Raw genomic sequence first — 21,609 nt, 5'->3', positions numbered from 1 at the left:
GCTGCTGCGCCTGACGGCGCGCGATCCCAGGAGGATTGCTCTCCCCTGCGTGCATCTTCTCGCGCGCCAGTGACCGACCGGGTGGACCCCGCCTGTCCCAATGCGCGGTTGGCTGAGGCCGCCAGCCCAGGCAAGGGTGCACGCACGCGCATGGCCGGTAGCCCCCACCGGGTGGACCCCACCAGTCTAGGCACGGGCGGGACTCTATCACCGCGCGCCACTTGTCCGCGGGATGATGAGGCGCGGGACACAATGGTTGATTCGGCTGGCGACAGGAGATCGCCTGCGCCTGCGCCGACAGGATCAGAAACAGGTGCAGAATCATCCTTGGATCTGGTGTCGGGATCTTCTGTGGATAATTCTGCGTCTCCAAATGCTCCTGGATCTTCTGTGCCTACATCAGCAGTTTGTTCTCAGGATCCTCGTCGACACACACGATCACGGTCAGGTATCATAAAAAATAAAGAGTACAAGGATGGTACTGTACGATATGATCGTGTCAAACATGCTTTTCTTAGTAGTGTTGGAGAACCAGTTAATTTGCATGATGCTCTAGATCATAAAGAATGGAAAAAGCTATGGACAATGAATATGATGCGCTTATGAAAAATAGAACTTGGCACTTAGTACCCTCAAGGAAGGGCAGCAATGTCATAGATTGCAAATGGGTCTATAAGATAAAAAGAAAATCTGATGGAAGCATAGACAGATACAAGGCTAGGTTAGTGGCCAAAGGGTTTAAGCAGAGATTTGGTATTGATTATGAAGATACATTTAGTCCCGTTGTTAAGGCAGCTACAATTCGACTTGTATTGTCTATTGCTATTTCCAGAGGTTGGAGTTTACGACAGCTAGATGTTCAGAACGCGTTTCTTCATGGTGTTCTTGAGGAAGAAGTGTTCATGCGGCAGCCACCTGGATATGAGAATCAAAGCATGCCAAATCATGTCTGTAAGTTGGATAAAGCTCTGTATGGTTTGAAACAGGCCCCAAGAGCTTGGTACTCAAGGTTGAGCTTGCAGTTACAACAACTTGGGTTTACACCATCCAAAGCAGATACTTCATTGTTCTTCTATCATAAGGGTAATATTACTATATTTGTACTTGTTTATGTTGATGATATAATTGTTGCAAGTTCAAGTTCAGATGCTACCACTTGTTTGCTTAAAGATCTTAAGTTGGAGTTTGCTCTCAAGGATTTGGGAGATCTTCACTATTTCCTTGGTATAGAGGTCAAGCAGGTTAAGGATGGTATTCTTCTTACTCAGGAAAAGTATACTACTGACATACTTAGAAGAGTAGGACTGCAACATTGTAAGCCTGTAAGCACATCGATTTCAACTTCTGAGAAACTTACTCTTGAAAGTGGAGAAGCTCTTGGACCAGAGGATGCAACTAATTACAGAAGTGTTGTGGGTGCTTTGCAATATTTGACTCTTACACGTCCTGATATTTCTTACTCTGTGAATAAGGTATGTCAGTATTTACATGCACCTAGAACAACTCACTGGACTGCAGTCAAAAGGATTTTGAGGTATCTTAAGTTTTCTGAAGGACTTGGACTTCAAATTACCAAGTCTCCATCTCTGCTTGTTACTGCTTACTCTGATGCAGACTGGGTTGGGTGTGCTGATGATAGAAGGTCCACAGGTGGTTTTGTTGTGTTTCTGGGAACTAATCTTATATCCTGGAGTGCAAGAAAACAGGCTACCGTCTCACGATCAAGTACAAAGGCTGAATATAAAGCTTTGGCAAATGCCACAACTGAAGTAATGTGGATACAGACTTTGCTCTATGAACTTGGAATCAAGGCTCCACAGGCTGCAAGATTATGGTGTGATAATATTGGCGCAACCTATCTTTCAGCTAATCCTGTTTTTCATGCACGCACTAAACATATTGAAGTTGATTTCCACTTTGTGAGAGAAAGGGTAGCTCGAAAGCTCCTTGATATTCGGTTTGTACCTACTGGAGATCAACTTGCTGATGGCTTCACAAAACCACTCACCATGAGGAGAATGGACGAGTTCAAGTACAATCTTAACCTTGCAAAAGTTTCTTGAGGTTTAGATTGAGGGGGAGTGTTAGAAGATGTTGTATAGGGATAGGAAAGGTGTTTAACTTGTATCTCTTTCTATCCCTTCTTCTGCTCTATCTCCTCAAACCTCCTGTACCGAACATGATCGATTTCCTCGATCTCTATTCTTGTAAGCCACGGCACACATCATATATATACAACCGCGGCCCGAGCAAAGGGTTCAACGCTTCCATCTAGTTTCACACTAAACACTGACAAGTTCGCCCGTGCCTTGAGACTAAGATGGCCATGGTTTGAATGGAAGGAGCCCAGCAAGCTTTGGGTGGAGCTTGGTAACCCATGCTCAGAGGAGGACCTAAATTTTTTCTATGCCTCAACCACGATTACTGTTGGAAATGGTGCCAAAACGCCTTTTTGGACTCTCCTTGGCTGCTTGGGCGCAAACCCAAGGACATTGCCCCGCTAATCTTCGGTGCCTCCAGGAGAAAGAATTGGAAGGTGCGTGAGGCCCTTAAAGGGAATGCATGGATACTGAAGGTCAAGATTGACACGCCCGTCACCGCTGCCCACGTTCACGAGTTCTTCTCTCTTTGGATGCTCGTGAATGAGGTCCACCTTGACGAGCATGCCGAGGATGATATCACCTGGAAGCACTCCAGCGATGGGATTTACTCCAATTCCTTGGGTTGATTCTCTCCCCTATGGATTTCATGGTGTGGAAAGCTTGGGCTCCATCCAAAGTTAAATTCTTCTCGTGGCTGGCTCAACAAGACTGGATTTGGACTGCAGACAGGTTGGCCAGGCGCGGCTAGCCCAACTGCGGCCTTTGTCAACTTTGCAAAAGGGAGCAAGAATCTGGCGTCCATCTTTTCCTCAAGTGCCGCTACACTCTTAGGCTTTGGAGGATGCTCATTGACAGGTTGGGACTTGTGCACATGAACACCACCACTTGGCATCTTGCTGGCTCGGTGAAGGAGTGGTGGGAGAAGCGAACCGACTTGCAGAATCCCAATAGACGAGCAATGGCCTCTCTCGCTATGCTCGTCTCCTGGTCCGTTTGGAACGAGAGGAATGCCAGAGTCTTCCGCCACAAGAGTGCTCCACCGACCATCCTTCTTCAAATGGTCCTCTATGGGTCACTGCGGGTGCTAGAAAGCTAGGGAACATTATATTGCGGGAATAATTGTCATGTCGTGTGTTCGGCTCTTGTAACAACTCTATCTTCTCCTTATTTAATATATGGAGCAAATCTTTTGTCTCCGTTTCGAAAAAAACAGAAGGATGCACCACAGCATGCTGGCGAGTTAATCGTGCGGAGCACCAAAGTGACTGATGGTCTTGCAGCTGGGGATATAACTATAGATATGTTCAATAAAGAAGCACGTAAAGTGGTTTATGAGGTGACTGTGGATGTTGTTTTCGATGGGCCACTACAAGCCCCACGCCTCTCGGAAGGACCCAAGCATGTGTCGCTTGCGCCAGCAGCAGTTTTGGGTGCTGAGGATCTGCGCAATCGAGGACCATCTAATGAGCGACGGTTACCTACACACATGGGGTCAGAAGGGACAGTCTCTGAGGTGAGCTTACTCGACATGAAAGTAGAAAGGAGAATTAGTATGGTATACTGTAATTCAAACACCACACCAGTGTTTCAAACAATTCAAAATTGGTGCCTTTTCTAGGAGTATCTGCAGTGCAACTCCATTAGTTCTAGAAAGTTTAGTTAAGCTGCATGCCTAAACAATCACTGCCCTTTCTTTCTTCAGGTAAGTTTATGCAGGTGTTAACCGGGTAAGTTCTCTTTCTGTGGGTAATGCCTGCAGGCTCCAGACAGCCTCTTGACATCCAATCGACTGAGCTTCGGTCGAACCGAACAAGTTGATCCCGGGCTCACTGCACCTAACGAACAACACAGATGAACACGTGCCGTTTAAGCTTATGGAGAAGAGCAGGCTCATGGAGACGAGGAAGCACTTTCTAATTCTACCACTCTATGGCATTGTGCCGCCGAGGTCCACCTACACTCTCGTCGTCACAACGGATAAAGGTGAAAGCCTACCAGAAGAAAGAGATATCGATTTTGTCCTCCAGAACACTATGGGTGATGAGTGCCTCAAAGCTTTCAGAAACCAATATGATTGCGACCGATATTTTGAGACAGCCAAAGAGTTGGGGAATATGGTGCATAATGTGACATTGAAAGTTGTTTATGCTCTCCAAGGAGAGACGGCATGCATGTGAGGTGAGTTGGTTCAAGTAAGCAGAATATTCTCTCTTTTTTTCTCGATGGGGATAGATGTGAAATATATAGCACGGACCAAGTAAATACACAACACGTTGATGCTTACTTTTATTTCTCTTTTTCTTCATGCATCCACGATGTAACAGGCAGTTCCACCTTTCCTGAAGGTATGCCCTTTTCTTTTCTCTTCTATAGATCTTCCAACCTTGAGGTGGATTCCATAATGTTGACCAGAGTTTTGTTGGATCAGATCACATTCGTGGAGGAAACTCGTCCGACATTGTGTTCCCTCGATGCAAGCAAGACAGAGTGTGTAGGCATTAGAATGTAATTTCAAGCAAGTACATTATGAAAGATGGCTTGAAGCGTATGCCTAGCAGGGACGCGTTGCGTGTTATATATAGCCATAAGCTAGGGTTTACAAGATTCGGTAGTTGGTTAGGCTTGATCCTCAAGTTAGCTATCTACAAGATAAGGATCGAAGCTTAAACCTAACTACCAGATTACAAAGTTGATCACGCATGCAACACCAAGAGTATATACGGTTTTATACATACACAACCGTATATACATACAATATATTCTAACACACCCCCTCAATCATAACTTCACCAAGTTGAGATTGTTCTTGAACTCTTCTAACTTGCGCCATGATAAGGCTTTAGTGAAACCATCTGTCACTTGATCATTAGTGGGAATGAACCGAATATCAAGAAGCTTCTTAGCTACTCTTTCTCCCACAAAGTGATAATCTATCTCAATGTGTTTGGTTCTAGCATGAAACACTGGATTTGCTGATAAATATGTTGCACCAATGTTATCACACCACATCCGTTCAACAGGAGAGTGATTAGCACGTAGCTCATTCAACAAGGTTTGAACCCATATCAACTCTGTCGTGGCATTAGCCAAAGCTTTGTACTCAGCTTCTGTACTTGATCTTGATACAGTAGCTTGTTTCCGTGCACTCCATGATATAAGATTTGGTCCAAAGAAAACAGCAAAGCCCCCTGTTGATCTTCTATCATCAGGACAACCTGCCCAATCAGCATCAGAGAATGCACTCGCCAAAGTTGACATTGACCTTGTGACTTTCAACCCTGTACTCATAGTACCTCTTAAATATCTTAAGATTATTTTCACTGCTGTCCAATGTGCAAAGGTGGGAGCATGCAAGAACTGACATACTTTATTGATAGGAAAAGATATATCAGGTCTTGTAAGTGTTAGATATTGCAAAGCACCTACAACACTTCTATAGTTTGTAGAATCTTCAACACTTAAAGGCTCTCCTTCTTCCTTAGATAATTTTTCAGAAGTTGAGAGAGGCATATTTGACACTTTGCAATTCATCATACCTGCTCGTTTTAGCACATCTGACACATACTTTTCTTGACTCAAGACTATGCCATCTTTAACCCGTTTTACTTCTATTCCCAAGAAGTAGTGCAAATCACCAAGATCTTTGAGAGCAAAGTCTCTCCTTAGATCTTCAAGCAATGCCTTGGTTGCATCCTGCGATGAGCTTGCAACAATAATATCATCAACATATACTAGCATGAAAATGGTGATTCTGCCTTTTCTGTAGAAGAACAGTGATGTGTCAGCTTTGGATGGCCGAAAACCACGTCTCTGTAGTTTTACACTCAGCCTAGAGTACCATGCTCTAGGTGCTTGTTTCAAACCATATAAAGCCTTATCAAGCTTGCATACATAATGATACTTGTCCTTTACCTCATACCCAGGTGGTTGTCTCATATACACTTCTTCCTCTAGAACACCATGAAGAAACGCATTTTGCACATCCAATTGATGAAGACTCCAATTGTTTGATACTGCAATGGACAGAACAAGTCTAACAGTAGCTGCTTTCACAATAGGGCTAAAAGTATCTTCGTAATCTATACCATATCTTTGTTTAAACCCCTTTGCAACTAGTCTAGCCTTGTATCTGTCTATTTCTCCATTTGCCTTTCTTTTAATTCTATAGACCCATTTGCAGTCAATTAAGTTTCTCCCCTTTGCTGGAGGAACTAGGTGCCATGTTCTATTTTTCATGAGAGCATTATATTCCTCATTCATTGCATTTTTCCAATTTTTATTTTCCAATGCCTCTACCAAGGTATTTGGTTCTCCTGTGACAGCAAGACCAGCAAAACGACGCCCTTTGTCATACCTGACCGTACCGTCTGTACGTACTTTTGGTTTCAAAATACCATGCCGAGATCTTGTTCTTGGTGGTGACGCAGAAATCATCGCAGAAGGCGACTGCACAGAGGATCCGGAGCCCTGCACAGCGGATCCAGAACCTGACCCGGCTGCACCAGATCCGAGGCGGATCCTGTCGCCATCGCCAGCTTCCGCACCTGGGCCGGCAGCAGCAGATCCAAGGCGGATGTTGTCGCCCGCCTGCGACGCGCCTGATTGGCCCGCGTCACCATGCGGAGGGGACCGCACCACTTGGCGTGTGGAGAGCAGTGCCTCGCTGCTTGTGGGTCCACCTGACCCCGAGTGCGCGACAGCGCCTGTGCTCGCGGGCCCGCGAGGGGACACGCATCATGGCGACGCTGGATCGCCCGCTCCCGAGGCAGATGCGGTGCGAATCCCGCCATCTGGCATGGCAGGCGAGGGAGGATCTTCCTCGGGATCGCCGCCTGCTGGATTCGGCGCAGCACCTGAATCTGCATCGTGTTCCACGCCTGTCTGCTTCATAAAATCATAGCCAAAAACAGGATTTTTATGAAGATTAACCGAAAGATCAGCTATCTGTTCGCCCCCATGATCAAGAGGTTCGGATGGAGCAGTTTCTGCAAGAAGAAGAACTTCGGAACGAAGAGGAACGCCAGCATTTGGATTTAGTGAGGCAAATGGAAAAATAGTTTCGTCAAAGATAACATCTCGAGAGATATAGACACGTCCTTCTTTGACATCGAGACACTTGAACCCTTTATGGAGATTGCTATAGCCAAGGAAAACACATTGTTTTGAACGAAACTCGAGCTTCTTAGCATGAAAGGGTCGGAGATTTGGCCAACATGCACAACCAAAGGTGCGTAGGGCATGGTAGTTGGGTTTTTCACGAAACAATTTTTCCAGAGGAGTGTCAAGATTAATCACCTTGCTAGGAGTACGATTGATAAGATAGGTGGCAGCTAGAAAAGCCTCGTCCCAAAATTTTAAGGGCATGGAAGCATGAGCTAAAAGTGAGAGACCCACGTCCACAATGTGCCTATGTTTTCTCTAGGCTGGCCCATTCTATTGATGGGCATGTGGGCATGATATGTGATGTGTGATCCCTACTTGACGAAAGAAGGAGTTGAGGCGCTCATATTCACCGCCCCAATCCGTCTGCATGGTGATAATCTTGCGATCAAAAAGTCGTTCAACTAGTGCTTGAAACTCATGAAACACTTTGAAAACTTCTGATCTATGTTTGAGGATATATATCCATGTGAATTTGCTGAAATCATCGATGAAACTCACATAATAATTTTTCTTATTAATTGAATCTCGGGCAGGCCCCCATACATTAGAGAAAACTAGCTCTAAAGGAGCTTTTGAAATAATACTAGAATTTGGGTAGGGAAGTTGATGGCTCTTGCCTTGTTGGCAAGCATCACACACTCCCTCTTTATTCAACTCTTTGCTAGAAAAGGAAATTTGATTGTGTCTAAGAACATGTTGAACTATTGCCGAAGATGGATGTCCTAAACGATCGTGCCACCTCGATGGAGATATCTTGGTGGCACCAAGTGCATGTTTGCCCGAACTTATTGGAGCTGATGATAGGGGATATAGCCCGTTTCTACACCTGCCGTGGAGGAGGGTTTTCCTCGTTGCCTTGTCCTTGACAAAGAAAAAGTGAGGATGAGTTTCAAGAAACACATGATTGTCATTGGCTAGACGATGAGCAGAGATCAAGTTTTTAGTGGCTTTGGGCACATGCAGAATATTTTTAAGATGAAGATTACGAGTAGGGGTACGAACATATGCATGACCTATATGGGAAATCTTCATACCTGCACCGTTTGGCATGTTTACTTGATCGTGTCCATTGTACTTGTCACGGACGGTGAGCTTGTCGATCTCGCTGGTAATGTGATCTGTTGCACCTGAGTCCACATACCAGTTCGTGTCCACTCCGTAGGAGGAGTTGGTGTTGACGGCTGCTGCAATTTTCTCCTTGTTGAAGGAGACATCAAAACGACGATAGCACTCCATGGTCGTGTGGTTCGGCTTGGTGCAAATTTGGCAGGAGACCTCAGGCAAGTCGTTGCGACCTCCTTCATTGCAGCGGCCGCCGCCGCGACCACATCCGCCGCCTCCATTTCCACGGCCGCCTCCATTGCGGCCACCGTTGCCACCGCGGCCACCACCGCGGTTGGATCCACCACGTCCGCCGCGAGACACGGCGTTGGCAGAGGAGTGGGAGGACTGCCCTCCGCCTTCAAACATGGCCAGCCTGCTTTCAAAGCTGATCAGCTGCGAGTAGAGCTCGCTCACCTTGATCTGCTGGGTGCGAGCGCAGATCGTGGAGACGAAGGACACATAGTCGTAGTCGAGTCCCGCCAGGATGTAGGACACCATGTCGTCGTCAGTGAGCGGCTTGCCCACCGAGGCCATCTCATCACCGAGCGCCTTCATGCGCCCGATGTACTCGGACATCGTCGAGTTGCCCTTCTTGGTGGTGGAGAGGGCGATTATGGTGTTGACGACGTGCGCCTGAGTTTGGGAGATGAAGATCTCCCTGATGGCGGCCCATGCTTCGGCCGCCGTGTCACAGTGTGCAACCTGAACCATAACAGGAGCTGAGATGGAGTTGAAGATGAAACTCAGCACCTGAGAATCTCGAGCCTTGTCGATGTCGCATGCAGGGTTGGGCGCGTCTGTGGGCTTGCCGTCCTTGTCGCGGAGCTTCTGCTCCGGCTGCTCCCGATCTGGATCGAGGTAGGAGACGAGCTGCGCCCCACGGATGGCTGCCATGGCTTGCGCGCGCCATACCAGGAAGTTGGAGCGATGGAGTCGGTCGGCTATGGGGATGAGGGCAGGCGCGGCGACAATGGAGCTTGAGGATGCCATGGCTACGAGAGATGTGCTTTAGAGGAGATAGGCTCTGAATACCATGAAAGATGGCTTGAAGCGTATGCCTAGCAGGGACGCGTTGCGTGTTATATATAGCCATAAGCTAGGGTTTACAAGATTCGGTAGTTGGTTAGGCTTGATCCTCAAGTTAGCTATCTACAAGATAAGGATCGAAGCTTAAACCTAACTACCAGATTACAAAGTTGATCACGCACGCAACACCAAGAGTATATACGGTTTTATACATATACAACCGTATATACATACAATATATTCTAACACATTGGATGTGATTATCCTCTGTTAAGTTTCTTCTCCCCACAGGATTTTAACAGGCCACTATGATGGAGGTGTTGGTTGATGGGACTATGATACACAGGCAAGTTAATGTATTCTCGCAGCAGCAGTTAGTACTGGAGTCCTATTAACATCTCAACATATACAACTAGTACTGGTGATCGTGTCTATTTTCTGTCAAAAAAAGGTTTAAGTTTGTTGATGGTCAACCTAAGCCATGATAAAAATGCTAAAATAAATGCTTTCCGAGCAGCCAGAAAACCCGTCACTTATTTTGGGTAAATTAGCTGGGTCATCACCAAAGCTCATTTTGTATTGACAAACGTACCATGCTTTTGTTTGCACTGGACTAACAAAGGGCTCACTTTACTGGCAGAAATTTCTGGCTCTGATTGAAGTCACGGCATCATCAGGCATTATATGATATCTGGTTTCCTTTTTGACACAACCAAGTATCTTGCATAGAAAACTGACATGTTAACAAGAGAGAACAAGATGACCACTCTCACTGCAGGTTGTCTTGTTAAGAGGGTGCTTGGATCCAAGAGACTTATTTTAGTCTGACTAAATAATTTTTTTAAGAGGCTAAAGTTCCAAGCATCCCTAACTAAAGAGGGGCTAAAAATAGTCTTGAGACTAAAAATTTTTAGTCAGGGGTACCCCTACTAACATGTGAATTAGTCCTCTCTCTCCTCATTTAACTCCTCTCCTTTAACACATGCGAGTTCTGGATTGAAGGGTTTGGAAGATAATAAATGCTCATTAAATTGATTTTAGTCTTTTTAGTATTTGGATCCAAGCATGGATGAGGCTAACAAATTTTAGTCCCACTACTTTTAGTCATGAGACTAAAACGTATCCAAACACCCTCTAAATTTATCGAACGGCATCAATGGTTTTTGGCCGGGTCATATTACGAAGGAATCATCCATGTGTACAGCTATAAAACAGAAGTGCAGAAAGTCCATAGTTTCCGTGCTCACGATAGATTCTTTGAATCAATGAACATTCATCCTACCAAGCCCTGTGTGTTGTCATCATCTGATACACAAATAAAGCTTTGGGATTGGGACAAGGAGTGGGAGTGCATACGGGCGTTCACGGAACACTCCTACACTGTAAAACGGGTCGCATTTAACCCATGGAACACCAACAGTTTTGCTAGTGCTTCGAGAGACCACACATTAAAAGTACGGACCTGTCCCTTACGCTGACCAAAATTTGGTTTTCTGCTAGACCAACTGAGAGGGTGCTTGCATTCAAAAGACTATTGTTTTTTAGAGGCTAAAGTTCTAAGCACCCCTCACTAAAGAGAGGCCAGGACTAGTTTTAAGGCTAAATTTTTTTAGTCATATGTATTAGCCCTCTCTCTCCTCATTTAATTCCTCTCCTTTAACATATGTGAGTTCTGGATTGGAGGGTTTGGAGGATAATAAATGATCAATAACTTGATTTTAGTCTTTTTAGTATTTGGATCCAAGCATGGGTGAGGCTAGCAAGTTTTAGTCCCACTATTTTTAGTCATGGGACTAAAACGTCGATTGCCCGTCCCCCGCGCCGCTCCCGCGAGTGGCCCGGGCGGAACCCTAGATCGCCGCCGCCGCTCCCTTCCTTCGCCGTCCTTCTCCCTCGCCATCGCCAGGGGACGCCGCCGGGCAAAGCCCGCGCGTGCGTCGGCGGCGGCGGGGCTTCCTCCCTCCTCGCGAGGCTCCTGAGCGGCGCGGGACGGCCGGCCCTCGCGGTGGCGCTCGGCTCGGCGGCAGGTCGGGTCGCCGGCGGGTCTGCGGGGCTCCCCTTTGGTGGCGCTGCGGCGATGGCGGCGGCGTGGTCTGCGCGGGGCGGCGAGGCGCGGGCTCCTCCTCCTCCCGATCTGATGGCGTCGCGACGACGCCGGCGCTCGGGCGTGCGGCGAGGTCCGCGAGGGTGGTCGGCGCGCGACGTCTCCCTTCCCGATCTGATGGCTCCACGGTGGCGCCAGTGCTCGGGCGGAGGTTGGCGTCGGCAAGCGGTGGCGGGCGCTGGGACCTCGGCGGCGCTCCGGCGTGTGCGGGCGACGGCGGTCCCTGTGCGCGGTCGGCGGCTCCGTCTCTGACCCGGATGGCGCGAGGGATGGCGGCGGCCCTGCGTGGCCGGCGATCTGGATGCGGTGGTGCCGGTGGCTCGCTGATCTGACGGTACTCCAGGGTCTGCCTGGTGGTGCTGGTGGTGACGGTAGCCCGTGCACGAGAGTTGGATTCCTTCGAACTGATCTGCGTGAAAACTTGCCTTCGGCTTCTGCTAAGGCCGGCGATGGCAGCACTATCTGCATCGTTCCCTTCTTGAAGGCATCGCCGTGGAGAAGTTCAAGGCCACTCTCTGCTACCTCCGAGGGAAACCCTAGATCGGATGACGGCGGCGCTCTGGTGTCGTTCCTCCCTTGGGGGCGTCATTTTTGGAGGTACACACGTGATCGAGGAACCAGAGGACGGATTCTTTGGTGGAGCGGTGCTTCATCCTACACACTGATGGCGACGGATCTTGACGGCGTGGCGCAGTGCAGATTCAGAGTTCGGTGTGGGAGGATGGACTCGCGCAGGAGGACGACGCTGTCGGGCGTCGTGGTGGCGTCGATGGCAGAGAGACCTGACACGGTACATACAACAGTATAGCTCTGAAGATGGATTTGTGGCAGGTGGCTGCGGCGGCCTCATAGGTTGAGGAGTGCGCCGAACTGGTAGGTGCCCCATACCCGGCTGGCGTCCTGGTTGGGATCTCAGGTCTTAGATGTTTAGGTTTGGCTGCGATGTCTGTTTGGTATTAGGCCCAGACTATCTGCGCCCCTTCATCAATTGGATAGGTGTAGCGACAATTGTTGCTTACAGGTGACTTTAGTCTTGCTGTTGTATGACTTTGTAAGATTTTGTGTTAATAATTAATAAAGTGGTCGTATGCATGGCCCAGATGCATGCAGAGGCCGGGGATCATCCTCCTTTTCTAAAAAAAAAAATCCAAGCACCCTCTGACTGCAAACTCATATAGTTGGTGTTCGTCAGGTTAGGAGCCTTGATTCTTCAAGGTCTATGTGTGCTCTGTCTGGGCATTCGGACGAAGTGAACTGCCTAGATTTCTTCATGCGTGGTGATCGGCAGTATTTGGTTACCGGATCTGAGGATATGACTGCCAAGGTATGCCGTTTTTCACTACAATAATGCAGTACGCAAATAACATTTGTGCACTCTTTCTTTCTTCCAAATGAATCAGATATGGGACATCCAGAAAAAGACGTGTGTCGAAACGCTAAAAGGTTTCATGTTTCCAGTTGTCTCTGTTGTTTGCCATCCTAGTCTTCCACTTGTAATCACGGGTACAAGAGATGGCATCGTTCATTTTTGGAGCTTGAGTGCTTGACCAATTTCAGGTAAACGCTCACACTTTCAGCTAGGAGTGTGTCCTTATGAAAACATTCTCACATTGTCCTTTAGAGCTTCGTAATGTTTTCAACTAATGCTAACATGACTTGAGAATTGAGATACTACTAGAATGTGTACAATTTCCCTAAAAAAAAGGTGTACAATCAATGCTAGTTTCACGCAAATCTGCTTTGAAATGTTTCCTCCCAAGTGATACAATTAAATTTACGGGAAATTAGTAAGTGATGCTACATTTTCCCCAGGCTTGATACAATTAAATTTACGGGAAATTAGTAAGTTCTGCATTGAGGGAGTCAAGAAGGTAATCGATAGTACTAGTTTATAATTTTTACAGCCCAGCATTGCTTCACCGCATGGTAATTGGAGGTTGCTTTGATAATTTTTGCCATTTGCGTACATACTCATTTTCCATTATCCTCTCCCCCTATGATACCGAGCACGTAGACTAAAGCACATAATCTGTATTTGTCAGGGTTTTGATTGGACATGGTTCAGCAGTATCAATGGGTGGAAATCCATGACGAAGAACCAGCTGATAGGAAGGGCGAAATGGAAGTCGGTATGAGCGGCAACGATGAAAATTCCCATGTGAGGGACGGTCGTGCTGAGCGAGGTCGGCCAAGGATCCTCGATATATGACTTCTTGTTGTAGTTTGATACTCCCTCCGTCCAGAAATACTTGTCGGAGAAATGAATGAAAATGAGTGTATCTAGAACTAAATTGCGTCTAGATACATCCATTCCTCCGACAAGTATTTTCGGACGGAGGGAGTACTATATAGAACGTTATGCAGTTCGCTGGTTTGTGCTCCTGGGTCTGGTGTATATTCAGAGACTTCACTTTGGCCTATAAAATGCATGATGGATATCGATCCATGGATCAATGGACGCAATTTAGCTTGCTATATGGAGGTGGATGGACTAGGGTAGTACAGTCGACTCTGCGAGAGCACCATCCATTGCACACGCGTAATGCAATTAACTAGGCAGATGCTTGTGGGGAATCAACCGGTTCTGCTTGATACGTAGGATCACCATTGGCCAACTGGCTCGATATTTCTGGCTTAAAAATGAATTTGCAGGCAACTACATGATCGTCTGCAAGATGATAATATAATGACTTAAAAGGTGCTGGGTCATCATGAACCTTTGCTTGCGAGAGTGATCTTCCATGCCTTGCTTGCTTGATTCCAAGCCTAAGATACATCATCATCATCGTCATTACAGAAAGTTAAGATGCATAAGTTTACATGCAAAAGTTAATAAGAAGCAAACAAGATCATAAATTCATAATGCACATGTCGGCCGGGTCGGTATGGCTTTTTCGGCCTGCGCCGACTGCCCATATATTAGCGCATGATTGCCACCGTCTTCGTCTGGATGATTTCTATTCGATTGGACCGCAGGCATAGCGATATGGATATTTAGAGCGACCCGATTTCTTTTTCTTTCATCGAGGAAACGCGACCCAAATTTTCTAGTGCAAGTCATCGGAGGAGCATATATGGACCCAATTTTGCGTGAAAATGACGCAAATTATAGCCAGTCTAACTTGAGTTGTAGTACATTACATTTTCACCATTCTAGTTACTGTGAATCGCAAGCCAGAAACCTGAACTAGCTACAAGTTTCAAAGTAAATTAAATGCGAGATTTCGACACGTTGAAATTCGTGTCTTGCTTAAGTTATTGCTCTAGCCAATTGGTCTTTTATGATCATAGCACGATAACTTCCCGACCGTCTACTACAACAAACTCTGATTGGCTTCAGTGGGGAAGGGGTGGTGACGGCGACACACCTCCGGCTCGCCCTAATGCTTCTGATCGTTGCTAGGTGGTCTACAAACGTGGATGAAATTTCTGGTGTCCTGTGTACTGTCTTGATAAAAGCGAAATAGATTGAAACCTCTTTTAAAGAAGAATGACTGTAATGTACACTTGTAACAGTTGGCCAGGGCTTCCAATCGTGTGGCCGCAGCGCTGTCCACAATTCCACATGCAGCCGATGACAAGAAAAAAGATCTGCAGATTCTTGTAGCATATCCATTCACATTAGCTAAACGAGATTTTTTTTATAAGAAGAGCACATGTGGATAAACGAAGCGACGACCCACCTCCGACACTGCCATCGCGGGCCCACATGCCCTGTCCCCACCAGTCATCCCGCGAGTGTGGGCCCGGCGCTGACAGCGTATGTATGCTTCGACCCACCGAACAGAAGATAAGCTTACCGCAAATGACACCGGGCCCCCACTTCATCACCGAACGTGGACCCACCAGTCAGCTTCACCCTCCAACAGCCTAACCACCTTCCCGGCCCCGAGAGCGAAAGCGAAGCCCAGTTGAAATTAAAAGGGGAACCACTCGCCGAACACCAACCCCCCCCCTCGCCGCCGCCGCCGCCACTGACCGGCTCCGGCGCCATGGCCGCCGCCGGAGAGCGGCGCCTCCTCGCTGGCCTCCTCCTGCTGGCCCTGATGGTCTCGGCGCACTGCCTGGATGGCGGGGGCCACCACGGCCCGCGCGTGAAGCGGCGCCGCAAGAAGCGCGAGATCCACTCCCCGGTCAAGACGGTGGTGGTGGTGGTCATGGAGAACCGCAGCTTCGACCACGTCCTCGGCTGGCTCCGCGCCGGCCGCCCCGACATCGACGGGCTCACCGGCAAGGAGTCCAACCGCCTCAACGCGTCCGACCCCTCCTCCCCGGAGATCTTCGTCACCGACAAGGCCGGCTACGTCGACTCCGACCCCGGCCACGGCTTCGAGGACATCCGCGAGCAGATCTTCGGCTCCGCCGACACCTCGGCAGTCCCTCCCCCGATGTCGGGCTTCGCGCAGAACGCGCGCGGCATGGGCCTCGGCATGGCGCAGAACGTCATGAGCGGCTTCGCGCCCGACTCCGTCCCCGTCTACGCCGCGCTCGCCGACGAGTTCGCCGTCTTCGACCGCTGGTTCGCGTCCGTGCCCACCTCCACGCAGCCCAACCGGCTCTTCGTCCACTCCGCCACCTCCCACGGCCTCACCTTCAACGCCCGCAAGGACCTCATCAACGGCTTCCCGCAGAAGACCATCTTCGACAGCCTCGAGGAGGACGGCCTCTCCTTCGGCATCTACTACCAGAACATCCCGGCCACGCTCTTCTACCAGAGCCTCCGCAGGCTCAAGCACCTCCTCAAGTTCCACCAGTACAGCCTCAGGTTCAAGCTCGACGCCGCCAGGGGCAAGCTGCCCAATTACGTCGTCATCGAGCAGAGGTACTTCGATTGCAAGGAGTTTCCGGCCAACGACGACCACCCGTCGCACGACGTCGCCAGGGGCCAGAGGTTTGTCAAGGAGGTCTACGAGACACTGCGGGCGAGCCCGCAGTGGAACGAGACGGCTCTCATCATCACCTATGATGAGCATGGTGGCTTCTATGACCATGTTCCCACGCCTGTCAAAGTGCCTCAGCCTGATGGGATCATTGGCCCTGACCCTTACTACTTCAAGTTTGATCGGCTCGGGGTGCGCGTGCCCAGCTTCCTCATCTCGCCCTGGGTTGAGAAGGGCACCGGTGAGTACTACTTCTGATAAGATGTTTTTGTTATTTCTGTCCATCTAGTTTTGCTGCCCTTTATCTTCGAGTTTGTAGTGTCTATAAGTAAATTTTATTTATTCATCAACTCTAGCAGTCCTGCAGTAGGGATGACGGCTTGCAAATATTAGCTTGTGCTGTGTTTTTTATAGGAAGATTAACTGAACGATGTTAGCATGAATTTGTTGTTGATTCCGCATAGAAGCATTCTCTTGGTATACAAGCATGCGGTGAGCTTGTTTCTAGTAATACATATCGATGACCTGAGACGGCCTCTGCGTTTTAAACAAGGGTACCCAAAAAAAAACAATTCTCATAGCATGTAAGTCATGTATATTAAGCCTAAAAGCGCAAGCATGTTTACGAAGGAGATATGAGGAAGAGCTAGAGGTCAAGGGAAGGGGAACAAAGCTGGCAGCGGCGAGGTCGGGGAACAAAGCCCCACATCTATCTGGCTGCACAAGCCTTGCTCTCCTCTGTTTTTCTCATCCTGCTCTCCTTTGTCTAACCCTAGGCGTCCAAGCACTTTTTCCAATGCTTACTCCAAAAGCGAAGCGGTAGGCCTCTGCGTGCCTAGGCGTACGCTCAATTTTTCACTACATCTTACTGATGATAAGCTGCAAACATCCTCCTGCATGCCGGCAAGTATCCATGTGGACATGTAGTTGGACAACTAGCAGTTTTTTGGTTCTTGTCATCAAGAGGTGGACTTGCTTGCTATTTGCCTATTTCATTCTAACACCATCTTTGGTTCCTATTTGCCCTTTTATTAATTTGACAAATCCTGGAACTTCAACAAGTTGCTTAAAGACTCCATTTGGAAATTATGCTGCTACAGGAATATGAGGAATTTACTGGCTTTTGATTGTTTACCTGTGTTTTATTTTGATTGGGACGGTGGATAAGTAGCAGTTTACACAACAAGTCTGGGCGCGCTTCAGATCTTGGACCGGCGCCGATTTCCTTATCCCCGATAACACCTTTGCCTCCACTCGGGAGTGGTGGTTGCAGACTAGGGCTGTCATTCCCAAGCACATCCGAAGGAATTTTGACACGGTGGTGATCTTGATGCATTGGAGGATATGGAAAGAAAGAAACTCCAGGATCTTTGACCAGGTGGCAGCTCCGCCGTCCGGCGTTCTGGAGCGGGTAGTAGAAGATGTGGCCATGTGGAGGGCCGCCGGATGCATCGTTGATCTGCCAACCTAGCTGTTGTGGGGGTGTTCATGTTTTGCAAGACCGGCCCTCGCCTGGGTGGTCCGAGATCGTTGCTGTAGCAGGGGCGCCTCTGTTTTTTGGAGGCCGACACTTGGCAGGGCTGTTTGTAAACTCTGGGTTCAGTCTAAGTTTCCTAGACTGTCCTTGCTGTACTCTCTTTTCTATCTAATTAAGTTCGGCCAATGGCCTTTCGAGGATAAGTAGCAGTTTACAGACTTTGTCGTCAAGAGGTGGACTTGCTTTCTTGTTTCATTCTAATGCCATCTTTGCTTCCCGTTTACCCTTCTATTAAGTAGACAAAACTTGGAACTTGGCCAGTAACTTAACCTCTCCATCTTGAAATTGCTCCTTTTACCTTTTGCGACTTGCTTCATATATCAATATCTTAGTACTAAGCACCTTGCTTTGACTTTTGTGCAGTGATCCATGAACCAAATGGTCCTGAGGAAACCTCACAATATGAGCATTCATCCATCCCTGCGACAGTAAAGAAGCTATTTAATTTACGTGCTAACTACCTGACAAAGAGGGATTCATGGGCTGGGACCTTTGAGAGCTACCTCAAAGTTCGAAAGACACCAAGAACTGATTGTCCAGGTAAATAATTTTTGTAGTTCAGCATGTTACTACACTAATATGTTTGAGTTATGACATACTCCCTCCGTTCCAAAATAGTGTACAAAGTTAGGTCATCTATTTTGGAACGGAGGGAGTAGTTGTCATTTTATTGCCATTATGCCAGCCATGGTTAGTGAATGTTCATAAAGAAAAGTACATATTGGGGCTAACAATGTTCACGATTGCTTTTCAATGTGGATTTGTGCCTTTGTGGATATAAATGGCTGATTCTATTTGCATCCTAATTCACATATATTAATTTTATCTGAAACAGAGAAACTCCCAGAGGTTACAAAGTCTCTGCGACCGTTCGGTGCTAATGAAGATAAATCTCTATCGGAGTTCCAAGTGGAGTTGATTCAACTTGCCTCTCAGCTCAACGGTGACCATGTACTCAACAGCTATCCGGATATTGGCAAGACGATGAGTGTAGGCGAAGCAAACCGCTATGCAGAGGATGCCGTCTCCCGATTCCTGGAAGCCGGAAGGATCGCCCTTAGGGCAGGTGCAAACGAATCTGCTCTGGTGACAATGAGGCCCGCGCTCACTAGCAGAGCCGCAATGTCCACTGGCATGTCATCAGAACTCTGATGGAACAGCTCTGGATCCTGTGAACAGATTCTGCATCACGATTAGCGCTACATCTGCTGCAAGAGTATGGTGGCATTTATGCGATGAATATTAGGTCTTACACATGTTCTTTTTGTACATATACGCCATGATACTTCGTATCCGAAGCTTACTTCAGCGGACCCTCGTGGTTTACGCTGGGATATCAGCTCAGGAGTATCGCCCAACGATTTACCAGATGCATGCCAACGTCCCCTTGTGGATAAGCTGCACAACTGGTATTTGTATAATCCATAGTTGGGAAATTGTACCTATTCAGCTCTTCTGTACCTGCCTGGAAAGCAGTTGAACTGCACTTTTAAGGAGTATTGTATTTGTATGAAGGATTGTCGGATTTGGCCACTGTTTGCATCTATCTCCTGAATGTCTTTCACTTCAGTTGTCTCCAATACCGCATCTCGGTGTTGCCCATCTCCTTCGGTTCTCAGTTCTTGTTGATGAGGTGATATTACTGAAAACTACTGATTTATACTCATCGCTTCCAGCCCCGCGTCTCGACATCGTTCGATGAAAACTACTGTTTTGTTGCGCCCAGGCTGATCAGTAACACTGACAGGCACTTGTGTTGGTATTCTTTCACAATAGAGGAGAGTGTATCGAATCTTTTTTTAAAGTATTATCATTATTTTTACAAATTCTGAAAATATATGACCTAATTTGGAGATTTCAAAAACATTAGCCCATTGGCCTCGCTCAGGCCGAAGAGGCACTTTTCGGCTGCTCTTAGACCGAAGTTCGGTCTTCGGTCACGCTTGGGCCAAGGTGTGTCCGTTCTGGGCCGCTGGGCACTCTTCGGCCTCGCCCTGACCGAAGAGCTATCTTCAGGCTACTGCAAGAGGATGTGCTACATGCCAGAGCAAGTGCTACTGCAAGAGGATGTGCTAGAGCCCAAGCCGACATCCATCTGCTACTAAATTTTACTGTATCTGGCATACGTAAACATGTTTCACGCATGGCAGGACATATTACAAAATATGGACATGGCAAAACAATTTTTTGAATGTGTGTGAGCATTTTACTTGATACATACGTGCTGACCTGGCGAAACAATTTTTGCATGGATTTAAGATATGATAGTTAAGGTGTCCGAAAGTGGATTACATCATTTGAAGGGTGCCCGGCCAGTGTCCGCGGGCGTTTGAGGAGACGAATTTGCCAAGTCCGATTGTAGATGCTCTTATATATGCCATTAACTTTTAATCGTTGCATTGGGGTCATGCACGCCAGCTTTTGGAAGAGTTGCATGCGTCACCCTCCCCAACCTCCCATGCTTTTCCATTTTTATCTTAAAACTTGAATCGGTGAACTTTTTGTGCATGCATGCAGCCACCCAGCGGCTTCAAGATTAGTACAGCCAGCCAGCTTTTGGAACTGTTTGTGCATACATATCCATGAATTGAGTAGTTAATAAGAATTGTACAGTGGCGACGGAGAGGGAGAGACAGAAAATTGATGAACGAACTAAGGCAAGTCACACAAATGCACTGTGCGTATATATGATCATCACCCGGTCCGATCTACAATTTTGACAAGCTGACTGGAACAATTTAAAGCAGTGTCTCAGCTGATGAGGTCTCGTATCGCCTGCACGGTGGCCGGGGAGAGGAAGAAGCTGCTCGGGGACAGCGGCGATGTCGACGATGCAGTACCCGGGGAAGCAGAAGGTGCGGGATGATCATGACGACACGGCGCACGCCGCTGCTGGCCAAGCGTGAGCACCAAAGCGTCCGCGGCCGTCGACGTCGAGGCCCTGCCGTCCCTAGCACCGGACGCCGCCTCTGGTGACCGCTGCTTGCCCGTGAGCCTCTGCACGACGGCCATGAAGTCGTGCGGGTCGGCGTGGACGACCCTCGGCGTGCGCTCGTAGACGATCACGGGCCCTGCCCCAGCTGATCCGGCGTGGCCGCCAACGCGTGGTTTCTTGGACGGCAGGCTCAGCGGCTGCGGCCTGGCGCCCTGGAGGCCACCTGCTCTCTTCGGCTTGGACGACGACGACGACATGGCGTATGTGTGTTGTGTCTCTGACTATCTGTTGGTAGGTTGTCTTTGCAAGCGGATTTAGTTTGTGTGTGCTCACGGCGGCATAAATGCTTGCTTATATAGGGGCGTCGCCGTGGTTGAGCGGGATGGCAAAAGGAATGGTGAGCCCAACTTGGACCTGTTTGTGCATGGCTGCCAACGATTCTGCGTGCACGAGAAAGGGTCAGAGATGGGGAGATGCTAGTGTCCTTTCCTCCGTATGGAGGAAGTTGTTGGTAGTATATTACTTTAAATTATCGATGTGTTTCGTGCGCGATTCCTCGTTGTGTTTTACCACCTCTGTATACTATTGGAATTGATCGCTACGTTTTGTATATGATAATATATATGTACGGCATAGAGGGAATCAAATCATTACTCCCTCGGATCCAAATTAAAATGACACAATTTTAATACAACTTTAGTGCAAAGTTGTAATATCTAATGACATCATTTCCACCTAGCCGACCTAGTAAACCATTT

At 47.9% G+C, this 21,609-nt stretch overlaps 1 protein-coding gene and 1 pseudogene across 1 annotated transcript; one reads left to right on the top strand and one right to left on the bottom strand.

The window, feature by feature from the left end:
* Positions 1-8,746: 8,746 nt before the first annotated feature.
* Positions 8,747-8,885, bottom strand: LOC123088939 (uncharacterized; annotated as a pseudogene).
* Positions 8,886-15,396: 6,511 nt separating this feature from the next.
* LOC123087843 (non-specific phospholipase C1) lies at positions 15,397-19,430 on the top strand. Its single transcript, XM_044509960.1, has 3 exons — positions 15,397-16,620; positions 18,280-18,456; positions 18,752-19,430. Exons 1-3 carry the CDS (start codon positions 15,492-15,494, stop codon positions 19,066-19,068), a joined length of 1,623 nt encoding a protein of 540 aa, XP_044365895.1. The 5' UTR covers positions 15,397-15,491; the 3' UTR covers positions 19,069-19,430.
* Positions 19,431-21,609: the final 2,179 nt, after the last annotated feature.

The sequence above is a fragment of the Triticum aestivum genome, chromosome 4A, assembly GCF_018294505.1.
Source record: "Triticum aestivum cultivar Chinese Spring chromosome 4A, IWGSC CS RefSeq v2.1, whole genome shotgun sequence".
NCBI lineage: Eukaryota > Viridiplantae > Streptophyta > Magnoliopsida > Poales > Poaceae > Triticum > Triticum aestivum.
This window is presented reverse-complemented; position numbering and strand designations above follow the sequence as displayed.